This window comes from Geotrypetes seraphini, chromosome 7 (assembly GCF_902459505.1).
Source record: "Geotrypetes seraphini chromosome 7, aGeoSer1.1, whole genome shotgun sequence".
Taxonomy (NCBI): Eukaryota; Metazoa; Chordata; class Amphibia; order Gymnophiona; family Dermophiidae; genus Geotrypetes; species Geotrypetes seraphini.
Window position 1 is genome coordinate 63,114 of NC_047090.1, and position 22,450 is coordinate 85,563.

The 22,450-nt window shown below is 44.0% G+C and overlaps 1 protein-coding gene across 2 annotated transcripts in view; it reads right to left on the bottom strand.

Annotated features, from left to right (window-relative positions):
* The window catches only part of DRAM1 (DNA damage regulated autophagy modulator 1), a 68,271-nt gene that overhangs the window by 12,285 nt on the left and 33,536 nt on the right, over positions 1–22,450 (bottom strand). The window contains exon 5 of one of the 2 annotated variants that reach the window (XM_033953036.1): positions 3,527–3,585. The exons of the other annotated variant lie outside the window; for it this stretch is intronic. Within the exon in view, the coding sequence (XP_033808927.1) occupies positions 3,527–3,585 (59 nt within the window). The remainder of the gene's footprint in view (positions 1–3,526; positions 3,586–22,450) is intronic. 2 annotated transcript variants of the gene reach the window in all.

Sequence of the window (22,450 nt, forward strand, 5' to 3'; positions counted from 1 at the left end):
TTAGAATGTGTTTAGCATGGCTTTGAAGAAATTTACCCTTGGTGACGTATTTAGCATCCTCAATGCATTTCAAAAGTGAGACATGAATGTGGTGAGAACCGAATTGTATTTTAAATTATGCTAATGGTTTTACTGTCTAGAATAGAAAATGACACAGGGTCAAAGTTTGTCCCTGTCCCCATGAGCACAAGCCTCAAACACAATTATGATTTTATATTCAAGTCTTTTTATTAAAAGTCTAAAAAGGGGCAATATTCTGCACATTTATAAATCACAAAAATATCCTTCCTTGGTACAAGCGTGTCAAAGATTCAATTGCCTGTGTTTTTACATCATCTGGGAAGATAATTGGATTGTCTTTCAGAAGAGAACCAACACTGTGTAGTAGATGAACAGAAAAATAAGTGTTTATTAAATGATGGAAAAGTTCCTTGATGGCAACAGAAATGGAGAAAGCTGTTGCAGTAACAGTAAGATGCTTGAGCAACTGGGCACGTGATGGAAAGACATTGCAGATGGTAGGAGTCTGAGCAGCAGACAAGACACAAATGATGTCATTTAACGATACATTTCCCCCTCCGTATTCGCAAATTCTGTATCTACGGATTCGGTTATTCGCAATTTTTGACCAGAAATTTTTTTTTTCATTTTTTGGGCTATTTTTAGCCCTGTAAGCCCCCCCCCCCCCTTAAGCCTTACCTGCAGGTCTAGCAGGTTTTCAGGCAGGAGAGATCTTCCCACGCTCCTGACCCCGTGCAGATCGCTCACAGGAATTGGCTCGAGAGACTACGGGAGCTCAAGGCAGCCATTTCCTGTGAGCGATCTGCACGGGGTCAGGAGCGTGGGAAGATCGCTCCTGCCTGAAAACCCGCTAGACCACTAGGAAAGGCTTAAGGAGGAGCTTTCAGGGCTAAAAATAGCCAGGGGAAGTGGGGGATAAGGGAAGAACCTGCCCAAATATTATTTGCGGTTTTTCCATATTTGTGGGACGGCTCTGCCTCTAACCCCCGCGAATACAGAAGGGGAAGTGTAGTTCATTTAAATACAAAAGCAGGTTCTGCAGTTTGGGGTTGCTGTTTTTTTGGTTTTTTTTAAAATCACTGAATTCAGTTGCCAGTTGTCTAAGATGTGTCAAGTTTTTACATATTGATACTGCCATTTTATAAATGCTGTTCCATCTACTTGGAACAGCTTAATTAAGGCTAAGAAAATGATGCGGGGATACAGTTTGTCCTCACCCTCGCCCCAGCCAGCAGTTATCATTCTCTAGTCTAGAAATCATTCTGAGTCTACAGTATTAATAGAAGCAATCAATAAATGGAAAAATAAAAATCCCTCTTTCTTTTCTCAAGGTTTATGTGCTAAAAGGTTATAATATTAACACATTTACATGTCTGTCCTGCTTACTTATAAGGAACTGGTAGTAACATAACATGCATGCAAATAAATGTAAAACAAATTACAGGGTGCCCACAAAAACACTCCTTGGTTTTAAATGGTTACAAAATGAAAACTGATTGGAATATGTTTATAAATAAGATGACAGCAAATACAAGTCCTCAAAAGCACGGTTAGCAAGATCTTACACAATCGCTTGCACTTTCACCCTTGTAAGCTGCAATCGATGCAGAAGTTACAACCTTCAGACAATTTATTCATTCATTTATTTAACTGAATGGCCCGCGCTGTTCCCAATGCTCATTGAGTTCCTATGAGCGTCGGGAGCCGCGCAGGCCACTCAGCGCGGCTCTCTGCGCCAAAAAACGCTAGCAGAGGGGGTTAGTCGACATAGAGTATTTAAAATTGCAGCATTTTCTGAAAAGTCATAGCCTATGACCAGGTATTCCTCAAGTTGGCTCCCGAGATCACCGGACATTACTGTTTGTGACATTTTCCTTTAGAAGTACGTGAAAGACAGAGTGTACATACCTCCACTACCTGCAACTATGGATGATCTGCAGGAACGCATCACTGAAGCTATAAATGTGATCACGACGGATATGCTTCGGAGAGTCTGGTCCGAGCTCGATTATCGCATCGATGTTTGCTAAGTAACAGGTGGGGCGCACTTTATGAGTTGATGAAACTGTAGCCCCAAAGGTGAAAGAATATTCCAATAAATTTTGGTTTTGTAACCATTTAAAATCAAGGAGTGTTTTTGTGGGCACCCTGTATATGCAAACATCCTTCTTAGGTATTAGCATGGACGCAATATTTTCTTTGGGGGTTAATATTCAGGCAGCCGCGGTCAGCAGCTTTGTTAAGCTACGGGCTGAACCAAGCCCGGATATTCAATTTTGGGCCATGTCTGGGCACTGGCATTGAATATCCAGGTTCCAGTGGTCATCCAATGTGCAGGAAAGTTCTTGGTCCACCCCTAATCATATGTGTTCTTTGACCTTGCTACATTGGGGGGTTTTCCTTCCTTTGGTTTTTCATGTCTGGCTGATATTCAGACCAGTGAAGGTTATCTTGAGGGATAAAATAATAATTTTATTTCTGTATACTGCAATATCTTACAGTTCAAAGCGGTTCACAAGAAGAGAAGCTGCAAAAACGCAGCAAAAATCACATCAACACATGTTCTAATAAATACACCATTGAGTAACATAATTAAAAAAATTTATCATATAAGTTAAGTTTTCACTGATCTTCTAAAGGCTTGCTATGAGAAAGAATTCAGGATCAAATCACTTAGACCAGTGGTTCTCAACCCTGTACATGGATTTACCAAACGCAATGCTGAATTATATACAGATATTTGGGCAAATGCATGTTTTTGTTTTTTAATGTACCCATTTTTTTGTGCCTCACTTGCTCTCTCAGCCTAGGAAGAAGGGGACACGGAAGTCTCCTGGCCAACTATTATTGAGAGGTCATAGACAATGACATTTCAAAATGATTGAGGGAACCAAGCACAAAAGAAATTACCCCTCCCTGGAAACAAGATGGTCAATGCTGTGCGGGTTAGTACCCACAGAACTGGCTTCTTTGCCAGAGATGCTGAAACTGTAAAAGGAAGGAGTTTACAAAGAACTGATCTAATCGTTTGTCTGCCTTGGCCTCTTTTTTTCCCACAAAAGAAGGTATTACACTTCCCCCTCCGAATCCAGGGATTCGGTTATTTGCGATTTTAAAACAAAAAAAATTAAAATTTTGGGGGCTATTTTAAGCCCTGTAAGCCCCCCCCCCCCTTAAGCCTTACCTGGTGGTCTAGCGGGTTTTCAAGGCAGGAGTGATCTTACCACGCTCCTGCCCTGTGCAGATCACTCATAAGAAATGGCTGCCCTGAACTCCTGCCACTAAATCCCCAGGTAAAGCTTAAGGGGGGGCTTACAGGGCTTAAAATAGCCGGGGGGAAGCGGGGGTTAGGGACAGAACCAGCCTGAATATTATTCACGTTTTTTTAATATTCGCGGGCCGGCTCTGCCCCTAACCCTCGTGGATATGGAGGGAGAAGTGTACTGCTTTGTATTAATACCACATTCTCAGCTTCTCCTTAATGCTCATTAAAATTATACAATACCTTTTCGTCTGGGTTCCAAATGAGTTTTGTCATGGAGACCAGAATAGCACAAATAATCACTGGAGGAGTCAGGTTACGGAAACTAAATATATTTGCTCAGTCAAGAACAAGTTAGTTATATACAAAAGCAAGACTTTTAATTCCACATCAATGTGCCCTGTCAAAACTTTGGTGCCAGTAAGTGCAAGTATCACCGACAACCAGCTTCAAAAAAGGAACTTGCGGTTCTTGGGTTCAATTTCAGGCCCCTTTGTTGATCTATTACAGAAAGAAAATGCTTACCAATTCTTTTTTCAGGTTGCCATTAACCGAGTTTCCCTTTGGCCAATGGGAGGATTCGGCTCATGTTTCGGTCCTTTGCACGATGCTGGCACATAAGATTGAATTTTCTTGGCAAAACTTTTTTTTAACATAACAAACTTTATTTCTTTCCCGCAATACCTTGCAGGACACAAGATAACGAGAACTATACAGAGACAGTAAAATGCATGATTAACCATACTTATACACTCCTAATGGCCCAGCTATACTGAAAGAATAGGGACATGTCATTGCTTGTTATAACTACTACTACCACCATTTATCATTTCTATAGCACTGAAAGGCATACATAGCGCTGTACATCTAACATGCAATAAATAGACAGTCCCTTCTCAGAAGAGCTTACAATCTAATTTGGACAGAGACGGAACCTAAAGAGGTTGGGGAGTTTTTTGCAGAGAGAATGACAGGATGGACACAGTTAATTTTATAGTAAGTTTAAGAGTTGAAAGCAGCCTAAAAAAAAAATAGGCCATTAGCTTGGATTTGAATACTGCTAGAGAAGGAGCCTGATGTAATGACTCAGGCAGTCTGTTCCATGCATCCGGCGCAGCAAGACAGAAGGGACGGAGTCTGGAGTTGGCAATGGAGAAGAAGAGTACAGTTAGGAGGGACTTGCCCGATGAACAGAGTTCGGAGGTGGGGGAGCATAGGGGGAAATGTGTGGTTAGATATTGAGGGACTGCAAATTGAGTGCACTTGTAGGTCAGTAAGAGGAATTTGAACTGTATTTGGAAATGGATGGGGAGCCAGTGAAGTGACTTGAAGAGAGGGGTAATGTGAGTCCAAACCAAGGATGCTCAGTTTATTTGTAAGTCGCCTATATAAAACCATGTCAAAGGCTTTGATGAAATCTAAGTACAGGAAACTCTCAGTTGAACGGCATCCATGGGGTTTGGTAGATGCCAGATAAATGTAGTTTCTGGTTGCTTGAGTGTTACTATTAAGAATGGGCCTAACTCGAATATAAACCAAGATTTTTGTCCTAAAAATGGGGGTCTCGGTTTAAATTTAAGCCCCCTCTGAAGACCACTGTCGCTGCTGTCCTCCCCCTCCAAACTCTCCCTCCCGAGGCCACCGGCGCTGCTCTACTCCTGCCACTGATGTTTTACGCTGGGCCACCAAGGGGCGTTGAGCATCTGCGCATGCCCAAGGCCTTCCAGCTCCCACCCTCTCCGGGAATCTCATGAGAATACTGGAGAGGGCAGTAGCTGGAAGGCCTTGAGCATGAATAGATGCTCAAGGCCTTACAGTGACTTAGTGTGGAACATCGATGGCAGGCTCAGGGGATCTCTTAGAGAGAGGAAGAGATAATGGTGAATGGGCAGACTGGATAGGCTATTTGGCCTTTATCTGTCATCATGCTACTTAGGGCTAGATTCATCAACCTGCCCGATCCAGGCAGGTCCAACGAATTCTGCAACCTAAAATATGCAGATGGGGGCAATCGGAGGAACACCCCCATCTTCCTGCACGGATCGCTGTTGTGTGATTTTTTCTTTTTTAAGTTTTTTTTTTTAGAGCCCATGGTTTTAATCTGCTTAAGCCTGCAGGTTACAACCATGGGCTTACACTGTGGGGGAAGGGTGGGAAAGTCAGGGCAGGCAGGCGATAGGGGAAAGCAGGAGAGTCGGGGATGCAGGAGGCTGGGGAAGCTGCAGCCCCTGGAGTTGACGCCGGTAACACCGGCGGGTGGGAAGAGAAGCCACAGAATCTGCAGGGAGCAGGCTGCCGGGAAACGAGGATCTCTCCACTGCAGATCTTGGCTTCTAAGAAGCTGATCGGTCCAAAAAGTGTGTTTGAAGAAGCACAGGCTTCAGAGAGGACCCAGAGCTCCAATGCTGCTCCTGGGCGCTATTACACCTGCCACTTCCAGGGGCAGGAGAATCTCCCGGGTCTGAGGTGGCAGTGCACTTGGATCTCTTCAGCAGATCTGGTTTTGCACAGTCTTCTATAAAAAGGAAGGAGATTATTGTTATCTGAATGGCATGTCTCCAGGAGAACAGGGTGGCAGAAGGCAGTCGGAAAGGGCTTCAGCGACTGGTCCTCAGCAGTCACCTTTTTTTGACCGGCCACCCAGTCGGTGTTGCAGGGTTTTGTTTAGTGAATTGCGTCCCTGCCTACATTTGCATGCACGGATTGGAGGATGGTCGGCAGAGAGGTAAGTGAATCGGGCCGGGGTCACATGATTGGTTTGCTTTGTGAATCGGTTTGCTATGTTTCTATTTATGATGATTTTGGGCAATGCCCACAGTGCCATTTATAGTGAATGCTGTCTGTGGAACATACCCGGGTGAAAACCTAAAAGAAATTCAAAAGGTTATTCCCCAGAAACTGACAATTCACCGTCGTTTATTGTTTAGTATTTGTGATGAATATTGTTTTGAAGTGTTGTGAGCATTATCGAGACTTGGGAAGCAGGTCTTTTGTGAGAGGATTATTTAACCATAAAGCTGTATGACATCACAATGCAGGTGTAAAGAGCCTTAGCCAATAGGGAGAGGAGAAGATAGTGGATGCTGCGGATGGGCCATTTGGCCTTTATCTGCCATCATGTTTCTATGTTTCTTTCAGCTCCAGCACGCGTATGGTAAGCACAGTGCCAGTCAGTGGGGGGGGGGGGGGGAGGAGGAGGTGGAGAGCAGCGCCAATTATCTTGGCCGCAAAAGAAGGAGACCAGCGTCGGGGGCCTGGGAGAGCGGTTTGCAGTGGAGGATAGCAGCGCCAGTAACCTCGGGGAGGGGGGATTTGGATTGTAAGGTAGCAGCGTCGATGGCCTCAGGGGGAGGGTTTGGAGCGGAGAGTAGCAGTGAAGGTGGTCTCGGGGGGGATGGAGGGGGGAGATTTTTTTTTTTGCCGGTTGCTTGAGAGTACCGGTTAACTGGGATTCTACCATACATCAAATCTAGCACTTTTCTTTGATACACCTCTTTAGTCATTAAGTCAAAAAAATTAATCCAGTTTGTCTGACTAAAACTACCACTAGCAAAAGTGCGTTAGCTTCCATTTAGCAGTATAAGAACATAAGGAGTGCCTCCGCTGGGTCAAACCTGAGGTCCATCGTGCCCAGCAGGCTGCTCACGCGGCGGAACAACTGGTCCAGGACCTGTGCAGTAATCCTCTATCTATACCCCTCTATTCCCTTTTCCAACATCCTTTCTTGAACCCCAGCACCGTATTCTGTCCTATCACTCCCTCCGGAAGCGCATTCCAGGTGAAGAAAAACTTCCTAGCATTTGTTTTGAATCTGTCTCCTTTCAACTTTTCCGAATGCCCTCTTGTTCTTTTATTTGTTGACAGTTTGAAGAATCTGTCCCTCTCTACTTTCTCTATGCCCTTCATGATCTTGTAAGTCTCTATCATATCCCCTCTAAGTCTCCTCTTCTCCAAGGAAAAAAGCCCAGTTTCTCCAATCTCTCAGCGTATGAAAGGTTTTCCATACCTTTTATCAATCGTGTCGCTCTTTTCTGGACCCTTCTTGAGTATCGCCATATCCTTCTTTAGGTACGTGACCAATATTGGATGCAGTATTCCAGGTGCGGGCGTACCATCACCCGATACAACGGCAGGATAACTTCTTTTGTTCTGGTTGCAATACCTTTCTTGATGATACCTAGCATTCTATTCGCTCTCTTAGCGGCTGCTGCGCACTGTGCCGTCGGCTTCATTGTCATGTCCACCATAAACCCCCTAGTCCCTTTCTTGGGTACTCTCATTCAATAACATCCCTCCCATCGTATAGTTGTACCTCAGGTTTCTGCTTCCTACATGTAATACTTTACATTTCTCAATGTTGAACTTCATCTGCCATCTTGTCGCCCATTCCCCTAGTTTGTCCAAGTCCTTCACCAAAGAGTTCAGACTAATAAGCTTTGTAGGATGTGTATTCATTTGAAACTACAAGTCTTTTCATGTCGTTTTTAACTTAAATGACAAAGAAAAAACATTTTGGGTTTTTTGAAATCCTATGTTAATAGTGATTTAATTTATTCACTTGATATACTGCTAAATAGAACAAGGTCTTGCACCAAAAGATGTATGAAAAGAGACTGGAAGACCTGAAAATGTATACACTTCTCCCTCCAAATTTGTAGGTTTAGAACTCACGACTTCAGTTATTCGCGAGTTTCTAAACCCTGACCTTTCCACACTGTACCTGGTGGGCCTTGCAGTGAAGTGGGGCAGGAGCGTGAGACCATGGGAACTCACGGCAGCCATTTTTGTTGATGATTCTGCACGGGGCAGGAGCGTAGGAAGATCACACCTTCCCCACTTCACCGCTAGACCACCAGGCAAAATGTGGAGAGGTCTGGGAGGCAGGAGGGTGGCGAGGGTGGGTCAGTCAGCCCTAAAAGTTATTCACGATTTTTCCAAATTTGCGGGCCGGCTCTGCCCCTAACTCCTGCAAATATGAAGAGAGAAGTGTACTCTAGAGGAGAGGAAGGACATGGGAGATATGATAAAACATTTAAATACTCGAAAGGTAATAATATACTGTAGAAACAAATCTTTTCCAGAGAAGGAAAAATGGGAAAACTAGAGGGCATGAATTGAGGTTGAGGGGTGGTAGAGTAATGTTAGGAAATTCTTTTTCATGGAGAGAGTGGTTGATGGCTGTACTGCCCTCCCGAGGGAGGTGGTGAAGACAAAACAATGACAGAATTCAAAAAAGCGTGGGATGACGAGAGACTCTCAAATTAGAAAATGAATTTTATACAATGAAGAACCAAAGCTGGTACCAGGCAGACTTGCACAGTCTGTCCTGTATATGGCAATTCTGTTTAGGATGGGTTGGGGAGGACTTCGATGAAAATGCCAATAATTCAGAATATGAGGGCAGTGCTGGGCAGACTTCTACAGTCTATGTCCCAGAAATATCAAAGAAAAAAAGACAATCATGAATTTATAATACATGGGAATGTTGGGCAGACTGGATGGACCGTTCAGGTCTTTATCTGCTGTTATTTACTATGGTACAATGTTTTAAAGTGATTCACAATAAAAATTACAAAAGTATTACTTCACAAAGTGCTTGGTAGTGGAGGGAATTTGTCTCCATTAGCAACAGGTCAGGAAGAGAGAATGTTTTTGTTCATTTTACTGTATAGCAGACTCTTAGGTCCTGATTCTAAAAAATCCACCTAGAGCAGGGGTGTCAAAGTCCCTCCTCGAGGGCCGCAATCCAGTCGGGTTTTCAGGATTTCCCCAATGAATATGCATGAGGTCTATTTGCTCTGACACCCCTGACCTAGAGTAATTGAGCAATAGACTTAATCAGTGCTGATATTGGCACTCAACACCTCACAACTGGACTTAATTGAAGGTTAAGCGCCTAACTTGAAAAACTTGATTCTACAAGTAGGCACCTAGTCCACATAAGATTCCAGGTGAGGAGGAGAGATGCCGGCCGACTGCCTACAGGACGTGCCTCCCTTTCTCTCCACGCCTCTTCCCTTCCAGCACCCCCACTGGCGACTCAAGGCCCCATCTGGAGGGCTTTCATACGACGTGATGACATCTGCGCACTTCCAGATGCCCTCAAGCCACAGCGGCTTTGCAAAGTTTGCCAGACACTGGCCTAGTTCAAAGTGACCACGCTAAAAAGGGGCCTAGTTGAGGCGGAGCATGGTTTGTTTGGGGGTTTTTTCTTTAGTAATGCGCCTCTTTGTAAATCAGGTGCTGATAGGCCCTGATATTGGCACCTAACTTTAGACAGGCTTTATAGAATCAGGGCCTTAGAGCTTTTATAACCTGTTTAGTGACTCCACTGAGATACTTTCAAGTTTCAAGTTTATTAAAATTTGATATACTGCTTTAAAAAATTGTCTAAGCGGTGTACATTACTTTATGAATAAAATTTTTAAAACTTTGGTGGGATATAATTATAAGAAGAAACATAACATGACGTACTGGAACAAATGGGAAAGGGGGGTAGAATTATAATCATAATAGGAGAGAAAGACAAAAATGGGCAACATAAGTAGAGAGGGGAGGCTATGCTCTTTATTAGAGTTTCGGGAGAATTAGTGATCTAAGAAGGAGAGGGTATCACAGGTCATATGCATCCCTAAATAAAAATGGTTTTAAGTTTGTTTTAAATTTATCTAAGTTTTTCTCCTCTCTTAAGTGGTAGTGAATTCCCGTGGATGGGAGCAGTAACTGAAAAAATTTGTTTCCGGGTGGTGTCATAGAATAGATTTTGTAAGGATGGAACATGTAAGAGAAATTGAGCTAGATTCACAAAGCAAACCGATCGGTTTGCGACCAGATTTTACTCTGGCCCAATTCACTTACCTCTCTGCCAATCCGATTCATGCAAATGAGGGAAATGGCATGCAAAGTAGGCAGGGACCCGATTCACTAAACAAATTTTGCAAATCAACTGGGCTGGCCGATCAACTCAAGAAGCAACTGCTGGGGACCAGTCGCAAACATCCTTTCCCACTCTTCAGCTCCATTGCCGCCCTGCTCTCTGCTGCCCTGACCTGGCTGCCTTTACTTTGCAGAAGCCCTTGGGGGGGGGGGGGGGGAAAGCAGTGGCTGTTGGCCGCATTTAGCTCCTCTCACCGCCCTACTCTCTGCCCTTATCCTGCCTTTCAGCCCCGACTTTCAGCCTTGCCGCCCCAACTCTCCTCTTGCCGCCCTGCTCTGCCCTGAATCCAAACTCCCCCTGCTCTCTGCCACCCAGGCTGATCTCTGCTGCCCGACTCCTCTTTGCCTCCTTCCCTGCAGTGTGAGCCCGTGTGTTTAAAGTGGGGCTGCACTACGCAGTGCAGCCCCACTTTAAACCTGTGGGCTCGCACTGCAGGGAAGGCGGCAGAGAGCAGGAGAATCAGGGCCAGTGAGTTTTAGTTGAAGAGACAGGAGAGTCGGGGCCCTCCCAAAAAAAATAAATCACAGCAAAAACGAACACGAATGCATGTGCAGACCATCTACAGGGAAAGTATTTGTATAGCGGTTTGTTGCCTCATGCAAGGTGCATTTCAGGATTGACCACATAGCCTCTACATTATCAGTTTCAGCTCAGTTTTGTAGCACCCGATGGACGAAGTCTCCCATGCATTTAAAGTCAGTGCCCCGAAAGTCGAGGACCTTTGTTGCTGTGTTTGATCTAGTGAAGCCTTTCTTGATGTTGAACCATACCATGTTGTGGTCGCTGGAGGCTTGCGTATTGCCTACCGAAACTTCTGAAACGCTTTCTCCGTTGGTGAGTATCAGGTCCAGTGTCGCCTGATCTCTAGTGGGCTCCGGTACCATTTGTTTGAGTCGCGCTCCCTTTATAGAGGATAAAAGCCTTCTGCTGCCGCTGGTAGCAGCGGAAAGTGTGTTCCAATCAGCATCGGGCATATTGAAGTCCCCTAGCAGTACCGTGTCCCCTCGTAAAGTGATGTTCTCAATGTCTTTGATTAATTCCATATCCCTGTCTTCCTGTTGTTTTGGAGGTCTGTTTACCATACCAAGATACAGGCATTTTTCGTTTCCTCTGGCCAGGTTCACCCAGAGTGATTTCCCAGGGTGGAGGAAGGATTCTGGAGGAAAAGTCCATAGTCTGTTTTTGAGACAGTCATGGGGAAAGCCACTGCCTGCCCTGGATTGGTAGCATGGAATGTTGCTACCACTTGGGTTTTTGCCAGGTACTTGTGACCTGGATTGGCCATCATGAAGACAGGAAACTGGGCTGGATGGACTGTTGGTCTGACTTAGTAAGGCTAGTCTTATGTTCTTACATTCTTCCCTCTGTGACAAGGTATACGTTGCGTCACCAGGAATAAAGGAACCAGAGAGGAAGTCTCTTTGGGAGAACCAGTATAAAAAGACAGTCTGGGTTTAGGTCTGACTGTGGGTTCCAGGGTGTGACTAACTGAGAGTTATTTGCATATTGATCTGCCTATAGTGAAAGCGATTACTCTGAAAGGAAAATGGACCTTAAAGGGGGAGGGGGAAATTGGTGAGGAGGAGGTGGGACCTCATCTTAGAAATCAGAGGTCCCCTCCGACTAAAAAGATAAAGTGACAATTGGCCTGAGAGGGGTCCTCACCTTAACTAGCCTAGGGGGGCTGGCATTAGGACTCCAGAGTTCCCATGCCCTGCCAATAGAATTGCTCCTCCACTCGCAACTGCTGCTGCTACACCAGGTCTCCAACACCCCCTACCCACCCCCAATCACCATCACGGAAACAAAGCATGTGCTGGTGAGGAGGCTGGCACAAAGGTGGAGGAGCATGTTTGTTGCCAGGGTTTGGGTAGGGGACCCTCACCAGCTCAGATATCTAAGGGGTTCACAGGGCGAGGCAAGGTTGTACCCTAGCATTTGAGATTTGGCAACATGCCTAGAGTAAATGTATGTGGGATCATTTTTAAAAGTAAAAGTATGTTTGTGGGCTCTTACAAAATTACCTCCGCTGTTTCTATGTTATCGTTTCAAGTTGTACGTACACTATTGATCATAACAAAATGTTTCTTTCTCCCAGAGCCCTGTTGTGAGTAAAGTCTGAAAGGAAGTCATATTCTGGGCTAATCAAACCAAGGAAGAGCAAGCACAAGATGACTCAACAAAGAGTTCTGTCATGTGCCTTGTGAACCAGCTGCCAGAGAGAAGTGCGGTCAGTCAAAATATATTAAACTCCAGGAACCTGGAGTATAAGGGAAACATTGAGCCTGATATTCAAAGGATGTATGCTCCTAACGTTGAAAGTTATGCTATCAATTAGCCTCTTTGAAAATTCACTAGGGCTGATTGCATATAATTTTTACTTAAAAGTTTAATAAACTTTTAAATTTAGGAGCACAAAAAAAGGATGGAGCAGGGACGGATTTAGGGCAGGGAAAATAAGTTGGGATCTAGCACTGATTTTCAGCACTAGGCTCATAAATTAGACAAACAAACAGCAGGACTAAATTCATGAACATAATAACTTTTAAGCTCCTCAGTTAGGATGATAAAACATTATGGGGCTCATAATCGAAAGAGAAAAATGTCCAAAAACCTGCCTAAGATAATAAAAACGGGTTTTGCACGTATTTCTAAACAATCTAATAATAAAAAAATAATAATAATAACAGCTTATATACCGCAATACCGTGAAGTTCTATGCGGTTTACAAAAGATTAAGCAAAGGTACATATTGACTGACTTCAAGAGGGGAAGAAGAAAGAGAAGTAATTAGACAGGAAATTCATTATTGAGGAGAAAAGTGATCAAAAGGACAGTAGGTCGCTATTGAGAGGAAAGAGATAAGTGGATCAGTTGTCAAGATGTTTTAGGAACAGGTTTCCTAAATTCCTCATAAGTAGAGGGCGAAAGCAATTGTTCTAGGTCTTTACCCCATGATGCTGCTTGGTGTGAGAGAAGGAATTCATGGTGTTTTTTCAGTTTGCAACCTCTCACTGGGGGGGAAACGAAGTTGGAATGTGAACTTCTCTTGTGTCTGTTGGTTGAGAAGGAGAAAAGGTCAGTCATGTATTTGGGGGGCTTTAAAGCAGAAACAGGCAAATTTGAACTTTACGCGTGCCTTCATCGGCAGCCAATGTAGCTGCCGGTAGTAGGGCGTCACGTGGTCAAATTTTTTTAGTCCAAAGATTAGTCTGACTGCCGCATTCTGCAACAGTTGTAGGCGTCGCATATTTTTTGGGGAAATTGCCAAATAGGCGGTTACAGTAGTCAAGCAGGCTTAGTACGAGGGATTGGACTAGGATTCTAAAAACCGATGCAACAAAATAAGCTTTAAGGGATCTGAGTTTCCAGAGAGTGAAAAATCCCTTTCTGATTAAGGAATCTACTTGGTCTTTCATGGTTAGGCATTGATCTAGGCCTTCATAGTGCCGCTGAACGACCAAAGCTAAACGGGCGTTTCGGGAGGCGTGTTGAGGGCGGGAGTTGGGCTGGCTTAGACTTAGTCGTACAGCATTTATAGCCAAAAGTTTTACAACAGAGCCTAGACGGAACTTGGACGTTGTGACTTAGACCATGTAAAACATAGTCTAAGTCACAAAAACCCACCTAAACTCACCAGATAAGACTGCAAACACATAAAACAGACCCCCACACACTACCCCTGTGATCACCAACCTCCCCCCCACCCCCATAAAAATTTTAATCATAACTTTAAAATTCAGCCTCCAGATCATCATCACCTGGACACTTGGCATAGGAAAGCCTAGTCGTCTAGCACAGGGGCTGCTTAACCCTTTCAGGACCAAGGGACATATTTGTCCCATAACTTTAAAATCCTATAAATTTTGATTGGGATAGTCTACAGTTCTAAATTTGATATGTACGGATTCCATATGATACTGCCTTTATGTAAACAAACTGGTTTCGACATTCATTCATTAGCGTCGTTGCCAGATTGACGAGAAGATTCACTTGCCACACTGTCCATAAGCCAGAAGTTTGATTTTTTTTTAAAAAAAATAATGATATTTCACAAAAAAAAATCAATTTTTTGGCATCTGCAAGCCCTTTTTACCATAAAAATGTCGTCAAAACCACAAAAATTGGCCTACGATCCTTATGGTCCTGAAAGGGTTAAGGGGGTGGGTTAGGGACCCATAGAGAGGAGGACCCATGCCCATAAGCCCCTGTAATCACTGCATTGATACTTAAACATGTGCACTGCCCTATACACCCCCAAAATCCTTTTTGATTGGCATATAAGTGGCTCCTGCAGCCATAAGGGCTATTGGGGTGGTAGATAAGTGGATCTAGGGGATTCTGGAGGTGGTTTGGGGGGCTCATCATGACCTATAAGGGAGCTGTAGGGAGGAGAAGACATAGCACCCTTTTTGTGAAGTTCACAGCAGTGCCCTGTAAGGTACCCTACTATTTAGGTGGCATGTCTGGGTATGCAGTCCATCACTTTGCAGACCCCTCCCATGTCCAACAGGGCTTGTTCTAGGCGTTTTGGACTTGGATGGAAATGTGGTATAAAGACGATTTAGTGGCTTGGACAATCAATTAGATGATTTTCGAAACGAAAAAAAAGTTGGACGTATCTTTCGAAAATGTGTCTTAAGCTGTTTTTTTATTTTGGACGACTTACGAGATGGACATAAACAGACTTAGATGTCCCTTTCGATTATGCCTCTCCACGCTTCTAAATTTGACTGAAAATGGGGCACAAGTTTATATACAGGAGAGTCAACTCCACAAATCAATCACAAACAGACAAACAGTGGAGATGTCCAAAGGAGTCAGGGTGCTTTTCGTGAACGGCATTTTTGACAAGATCTCCTGATGAAGCAGGATGTGAAATGGGTTCCGTTGGGATCTGGATTCTTCAGGCTCCTGAGGCAGGCCGCATAGGCAGAAACATGTGTTGAGCTAATATTTTAATAAAAGCAGCGTTTTGAAAAACGAAAAGTACCCTGAGATTCTTTTGGACATCTCCATTGTTTGTCTGTTTGCACAAATTTATAAGCCTAACTTAGGACTTACTATAAATTTAGGAGTTCAGACTTTTCTGAACATTGGGCCTATTGTTTGTACTATGTTGTCACGTGAAAAGTTGTTCTACAAACTCACGCCTACCAGTAGGCACCAAATACCCTTGTATGTTACAGAATACTAGCACCTATGAGGGTAAGAAGCAGCACTAATTGGTACTTACACATGTATGTGGTTGGCACTGTTCTGTAATATATGTGAGCGTTGCCATACCTATGTATGTTTGAGGAACAATGGGCAGGATCACCAGATTCGCACATAACTTACAGACTAGAAACATGATGACAGATAAAGACCAAATGGCCCATCTAGTCTGCCCAGCCACAGTAACCATTATCTCTTCCTCTCTCTATGAGATCCCATGTGCCTATCCCAGGCTTTCTTGAATTCAGACACAATTTCTGTCTCCAACATCTCTTCCAGGAAACTGTTCCACCTATCTACCACCTTTTCTGTAAAAAAAAATATTTCCTTAGATTACTCCTGAGCCTATCACCTCTTAACTTCACCCTATGCCCTCATATTCCAGAGCTTCCTTTCAAATGAAAGAGACTCAACTCATGCGCATTTACGCCACGTAGATATTTAAATGTTTCTATCATATCTTCCCTCTCCCGCCGTTCCTCCAAAGTATACAGATTGAGATTTTTAAGTCTGTCCCCATACGCCTTATGACAAAGACCACGCACCATTTTAGTAGCCTTCCTCTGGACCGACTCTATCATTTTCATATCTTTTTGAAGATGCGGCCTCCAGAATTGTATACATTACATTACATTACATTAGGGATTTCTATTCCGCCATTACCTTGCGGTTCAAGGCGGATTACAAAAGGTTAATTTAAAAAAGACAATATTCTAAATGAGGTCTTATACAGAGGCATCAATACTTCCTTTTTCCTACTGGCCATACCTCTCCCTATGCACCCTAGTATCCTTCTAGCTTTCACCATCACTTTTTCAACCTGTTTGGCCACCTTAAAATCATCACATACAATCACACCCAAGTCCCGCTCTTCTGTCGTGCACGTAAGATTTTCACCCCCTAAACTGTACTGTTTAAGATTAAGGCATGTGAGGAAATGCTGCCATTGATATGGAGTAAGTGGTCCAGACTATGTACTATAGTAATCTCCAACTTGTTTCATGTATAGGGCTGCACTGTGAATATGAGAAAACTGTGAGGGCCACCAAAAGATTTCAAGCTTACAGATACTACAAAATTTTGAAAACCTCCTTATTCAGACTGGGTATTAAAACATAAAATTAATACTAATATTGATTCTACAACACTTCAAGATATATTTTAAAAACTCACTAGAGGCAACTGATGAATTTATTTGATTGGGTAACCAGAGAATTAGATAAAGGGAGTGTGTTAGAGCAGTGATTCCCAACCCTGTCCTGGAGGAACACCAGGCCAATCGGGTTTTCAGGCTAGCCCTAATGACTATGCATGAGAGAGATTTGCATATGATGGAAGTGATAGGCATGCAAATTTGCTTCATGCATATTCATTAGGGCTAGCCTGAAAACCCAATTGGCCTGGTGTTCCTCCAGGACAGGGTTGGGAACCACTGTGTTAGAGCATCTATTAAATAAACTGAGTGCCCTCAGTATAGGCCCCAAAGTGATGAACTGGTCAGAAACTGGGTCGTAGTGGTCAATAGAGATTACTCTGAGGAAAGGGATGTTACTAGTGGGATGCCTCAAAGTTTGGCTCTTGAACCTATACTTTTCCGTCAGGTGAAATTTGCCTCTTTGCACATGATTCCAAAATCTGCCACAGAGTAGACAACCCTGATAATGTGAATATCATGTGGAAAGACCTAGAAAAGCCTGAAGAATGGTTTGAAATTTGCCAGCTAAGAACATAAGAATAGCCTTACTGGGTCAGACCAAAGGTCCATCAAGCCCAGTAGCCCATTCTCATGGTCACTAGTACCTGGCAAAAACCCCAAAAGTAGAAACAATCCATGCTATCAATCGCCCATGTCTTTCTCAATAACAGACTATGGACTTTTCCTCCAGGAAATTGTTCAAACCCTTCTTAAAACCAGCTATGCTATCCCCTCATACTACAACCTCTGGCAATGCGTTCTAGAGCTTAACTATTTTCTGAGTGAAAAAATATTTCCTCCTATTGGGTTTAAAAGTTATTTCCCTATAAGTTCATCGAGTGTCCCCTAGTCTTTGTAATTTTTCATGGAGTGAAAAAAATCAATCCACTAGTACCCGTTCTACTCCACTCAGGATTTTGTAGACTTCAATCCTATCTCCCCTCAGCCGTCTCTTTTCCAAGCTGTAGAGCCCTAACCTCTTTAGTCTTTCCTCATACGAGAGGAGTTCCATCCCCTTTACCATCTTGGTCGCTCTTCTTTGAACCTTTTCTAGTGCCACTATATCTTTCTTGAGATAAGAAGACCAGAATTGAACGCAATACTCCAGGTGAGGTTGCACCATGGAACAATAGAGGCATTATAACATTCTTAGCCTTGTTAACCCTCCCTTTTTAATAATACCTAGCATCTTGTTTGCTTGTTTGTGTGAAGAGCAAAGAAAAGACAGCAATTTGGTAGCTTGTCTTTGTCGCAGAATTGTACACCAACGACCAACATTTACCTTGAAAAAGCCCGATGTATAGGGTGAAATGGGTCCCATTGGCAAGTACAACATAGAGAGTTATATTATTTGCATGCCCTTGAAAGCTGATGTTCAAGTTTCAAGAAGAAACTTTTTGGGGCTCCACATGAAGATAAAGTGTTTTGCTTAGTGCTATGCACTTTATATAACCAGAAACAATTAGTTTAATGTTTCAGTTCACCTGCAGTTTTTCAGTTGTTTCTGCGTAGTGATTGCAAGCAATTTTTCTAAAAAAAAAAAAAAAAGTGGCTACTATTTAATTGATCTTAAGGAACAAAAGAATATAAAAAAGAAAAATAGTATAAATAATGATTGCATGGAACATTTGTGTATGCAATTTATTAAAGGATAGATGAATGAAACCCCCATCCATAAGTCAGCTAACTGAGATTGTAATAATCTTTAGCGTGGATTTCTGAGTTCCTTTTTCCTTTGGCATTGATATAAACCTTTTTTTTACCTACTGCTTGTGGTAGTTTATTTAATTTTTTTTATTTATTGGTGATTTTGAAAGTTCCACATTAAATTTCATCTGCCACTTGGACGCCCAGTCTTCCAATTTCCTAAGGTCTGCCTGCAGTCGTTCACAATCTGCATGCATTTTAACAACTTTAAACAGTTTAGTGTCATCTGCTAATTTAATCACCTCACTCATCGTTCCAATTTCCAGATCATTTATAAATAAGCTAAATAGCACCAGTCCGTGTACAGATCCATGCGGTATTCCACTGTTTACTCGCCTCTATTGAGAAAAATGACCATTTAACCCTACCCTCTGTTTTCTACCTGATAACCAATTCCTAATCCACAACTGAATTTTGCCACCTATCCCATGACTCTTTAATTTTCTCAAGAGTCTCTTATGAGGAACTTTGTCCACCTTTATCCACATGTTTATTCACACCTTCAAAGAAGTCAAGCAAATTGATGAGGCAAGATCTCCTTCGGCTGAACCCATGCTGACTCTGTCTCATTAAATCATCTTTGTTTACGTGTTCCACAATTTTATTTTTTATAATTGTTTCCACCATTTTGACCGGCACTGAAATCAGGCTTACCAGTCTGTAATTTCCTGGATCTCCCCTGGAACCCTTCTTAAATCCAAGTTTGTGAATTTGGGATGAAAGAGAACAGTACAGTTTAGGGAGTGAAGAACTAATGTGCACAAAGGAAGAGCAGGATTTGGGTGTGATAGTATATGAGGATCTTAAGGTCGACAAAACAGGTTGAAAAGGCAACAGCAAAAGCTAGAAAGATGCTAGTGTGCACAGCGAGAGGTATGGCCGTAGGAAAAAGGAGGTATTGATGCATCTGTATAAGACTCTGGTTAGATAGACCTCAATTAGAATATTGTGTACAATTCTGGATAAAAAGATATAAACAGATGGAGTCGGTCCAGAGGAAAGCTATTAAAATGGTTGGTGGTCTTCATCATAAGGCATATGATGACAGAATCAAAGATCTCAATATATATACTTTGGAGGAAAGGTGGGAGAGGAGAGATATGATGGAGATGTTTAAATACCTACATGGCATAAATGCGCATGAGGCGAGTCTCTTTCATTTGAAGGGAAGCTCTGGAATAAAAGGGCACAGGATGAAGTTAAGAGGCGATAAGCTCAGGAATAAAATCTAAGGAAACATTTTTTAAAGGAAGGATGGTAGATGCATGGAATAGTCTTCCGATAGATATGGTGGAGACAAAGACTGTCTGAATTCAAGAAAAGCGTGGGACAGGCACTTGTGATCTCTTAGGGATTGGAGGAGATAGTGAATGCTGCAGATGAGCAGACTGATTGCACCATTTGGCCTTTGTCTGCCATCATATTTTTATTTTTCTATGTTAGTTTTGAATTGCTGACATCAGCAAATTCCATAAATGAGACACCTGAGATTGTGGGCAAGATTGAAATTAACTCATTTACAGGATTTGAAGAGCATTTCAGCCAACTGTTTGAGGGCCCTGCATACAGCCCTGGGACATGTTGGAGATCACTGATATACTGGCTCTCCCTCCCTATTTATGTATTCTATAATAGTTACATACCATTACAGAATGCTACTTGATGCTATTGTTTCTTGGCAATAATTTTGGTGTCCTTTGCAAAACTGCCTCCTTTGTGTTTTATATTTTCAAAAGTGTTACCATCAAGGAAAGATGTTATTGGATCAGTAGGATACAGATTTTCATTAGATAGAAGGAAAAGGAAGGGCATGAGGCAGTGGAGTACCTGGCAAGGCGGGAACCCAGGGTAGAAAAGCCTCTCCTCCAGGCAGTGGGAAGGTTCGCGGATCGGTCATGGGGTTGCAGGCTACCTGCGCGCAGCCATTGGCTTTGCTGGTCCCCCAACCCAGAACAGGAAGTTGATGTAAGTGGGGGCAGGGGCTAGTGAAGTTGTTGTACCGCAGACCTGCAACTGCTCCAGCACCCCCGACCTCCCACTCCACCCTTGGTATGTCACTGGCATGAGGATCAGTACAGAGAAGTGAAGTTAGGCACAGTTTATAGACCATGCCTGGGAGGCACGCCTAACTTGAAGAGTGGCCATTTGCACCAGCAGAAACATGGTGCAAATCCTTTCACCTAAACTAACACACGGATGTCCTTTCTTTCATAATTACATGTGTAAATGTGAGGAACGCCAATGGCCTTCCCATTTCCATCCCTCCTTTTTGGTGCTGCTGCATGTAAAATTTAGGTGCAGATTAGAGAATTACACGATGAAGAAAATGACGTCATCAGGGACGCAGCAGAGGAAATTAGGCCAGTAGAAGACCCGAAGCAGCGTTTAGTGTGCCTGGGACGCTGCTGCTCCTGCCGGGTTTGTTAGCCCTGTAGCGGTGGGAGGGTCAACGGGGGTTTCAGTTGTGCCGGGTAGGGTCGGCGGGGGGGGGGGAGTCAGGCAGGCATCAGAGGGGGGGAGGTTCAGTGGAAGGGGAACGGCAGGCAGGCTGGCATCGGAGGAGGGGTGGGGGGGTTCAATGGAAGGCCGACAGGCAGGATGGCATGTGGGGGTTCCATGAAAACATGCTGCTCAGGGGAATGGGAGGCAAACAAGCAGGCAGGCATGGGGGCAGGGGGGTTCAGTGGAAGTGGAATGGGAGGCAGGCAGGCTGGCATCGGAAGGGGGGTGGGGGGTTCAATGGAAGGCAGACAGCCAGGATGGCATTGGGGGGGGTTTCCATGGAAACATGCTACTCAGGAGGATGAGAGGCAGGCAGGCAGACTGGCATGGGGGGGTTTCGCTGGAAGGGGGATGGGAGGCAGGCAGGCTGGCATTGGAGGGAGGGTGGGGGGGTTCAATGGAAGGCAGGCACGCAGGATGGCATCGGGGGGGGGGTTTCCATGGAAATATGCTGCTCAGGGGGATGGGAGGCAGGCAGGCTGGCATGAGGGGGTTTCAATGGAAGGGGGATGGGAGGCAACGGAGGGGGTGGGGGTTTTCAATGGAAGGCAGGCTGGCATCGGAGGGGGGGGAGGAAGGAGGCACTGGGGGCACTAAGGACATAGGAAGGGGCACTAAGGACATAGGAAGGAGGCACAGGGACATTCATAGACAGAAAAAATGACAGACAGGCAGCATGCAAGGAGAGAGAGACAAATAAAAAAAATGCCCAGACAGACAGACATGAAGGGAAGGGGGGGCCGACAAAGAAGAGGACTCGAGCCGCAAGGAAGAAGCTGGGCCTGCCTGCCTGTGGGGAACGCTATAAGGGAAGGGGGGGCCATGGAGCAGGCTAGACCACGGGAAGGGAAGGAAGAGGAGCCGAACGGAGCAGCCAGATCGCAGCAGGCCACAAAGCGGGGGAGGGGCCGAACGGAGCAGGCCAGATCGCGGTAAGAGAAGGGAAGGGGTGGGGGAAATGCTGCAACTGCTGCACAGGGACCTGGAGGGGAAGCCAAATACCGCTGCTGCTGCACAGGGAAGTCGGGGGGGAAGGAAATGCTGTTGCTGTTGCTGCTCCACAGGGAAGTGGGATGGAAATGCTGCTGCACAGGGAAATGGAGGCAAAGAATGACTGACAGATAGCAGGAGGGAGGGAGACAGACAGAAAGGAAGAAAGACACAGGGGCAGGGAGAGGGACAGAAAGACAGAAAAAGGGAGCCAAGGAGAGAGACAGAGACAGCGGGAGAGAGAGACAGAAAGAAAGAAAGACAGATAGACATATATTCTAGCACCCGTTAATGTAACGGGCTTAAAGACTAGTATATATATATATATATATATATATATATATATATATATATATATATATATATACATACACACACACATAACCAATGTTCTGTGCAAGTTACCCCAGTGCCTTCTTAAAAATTTGATGCAGTCAGGAAATGTTCACATACTGCCTTTTATTTTAAAAAAGAAGAAGAGGTTATTACAGGCAACCTCTTTTTTTTTTTTTTTTTTTTTTTTGTGAATCCGTTTTTTGTGATTACACTGAAGTTTGGCTCAAACAGGACCATGATTTGGAGAAAGAAGCATATGCTTTGGGGAAGCAGAACCGATGAG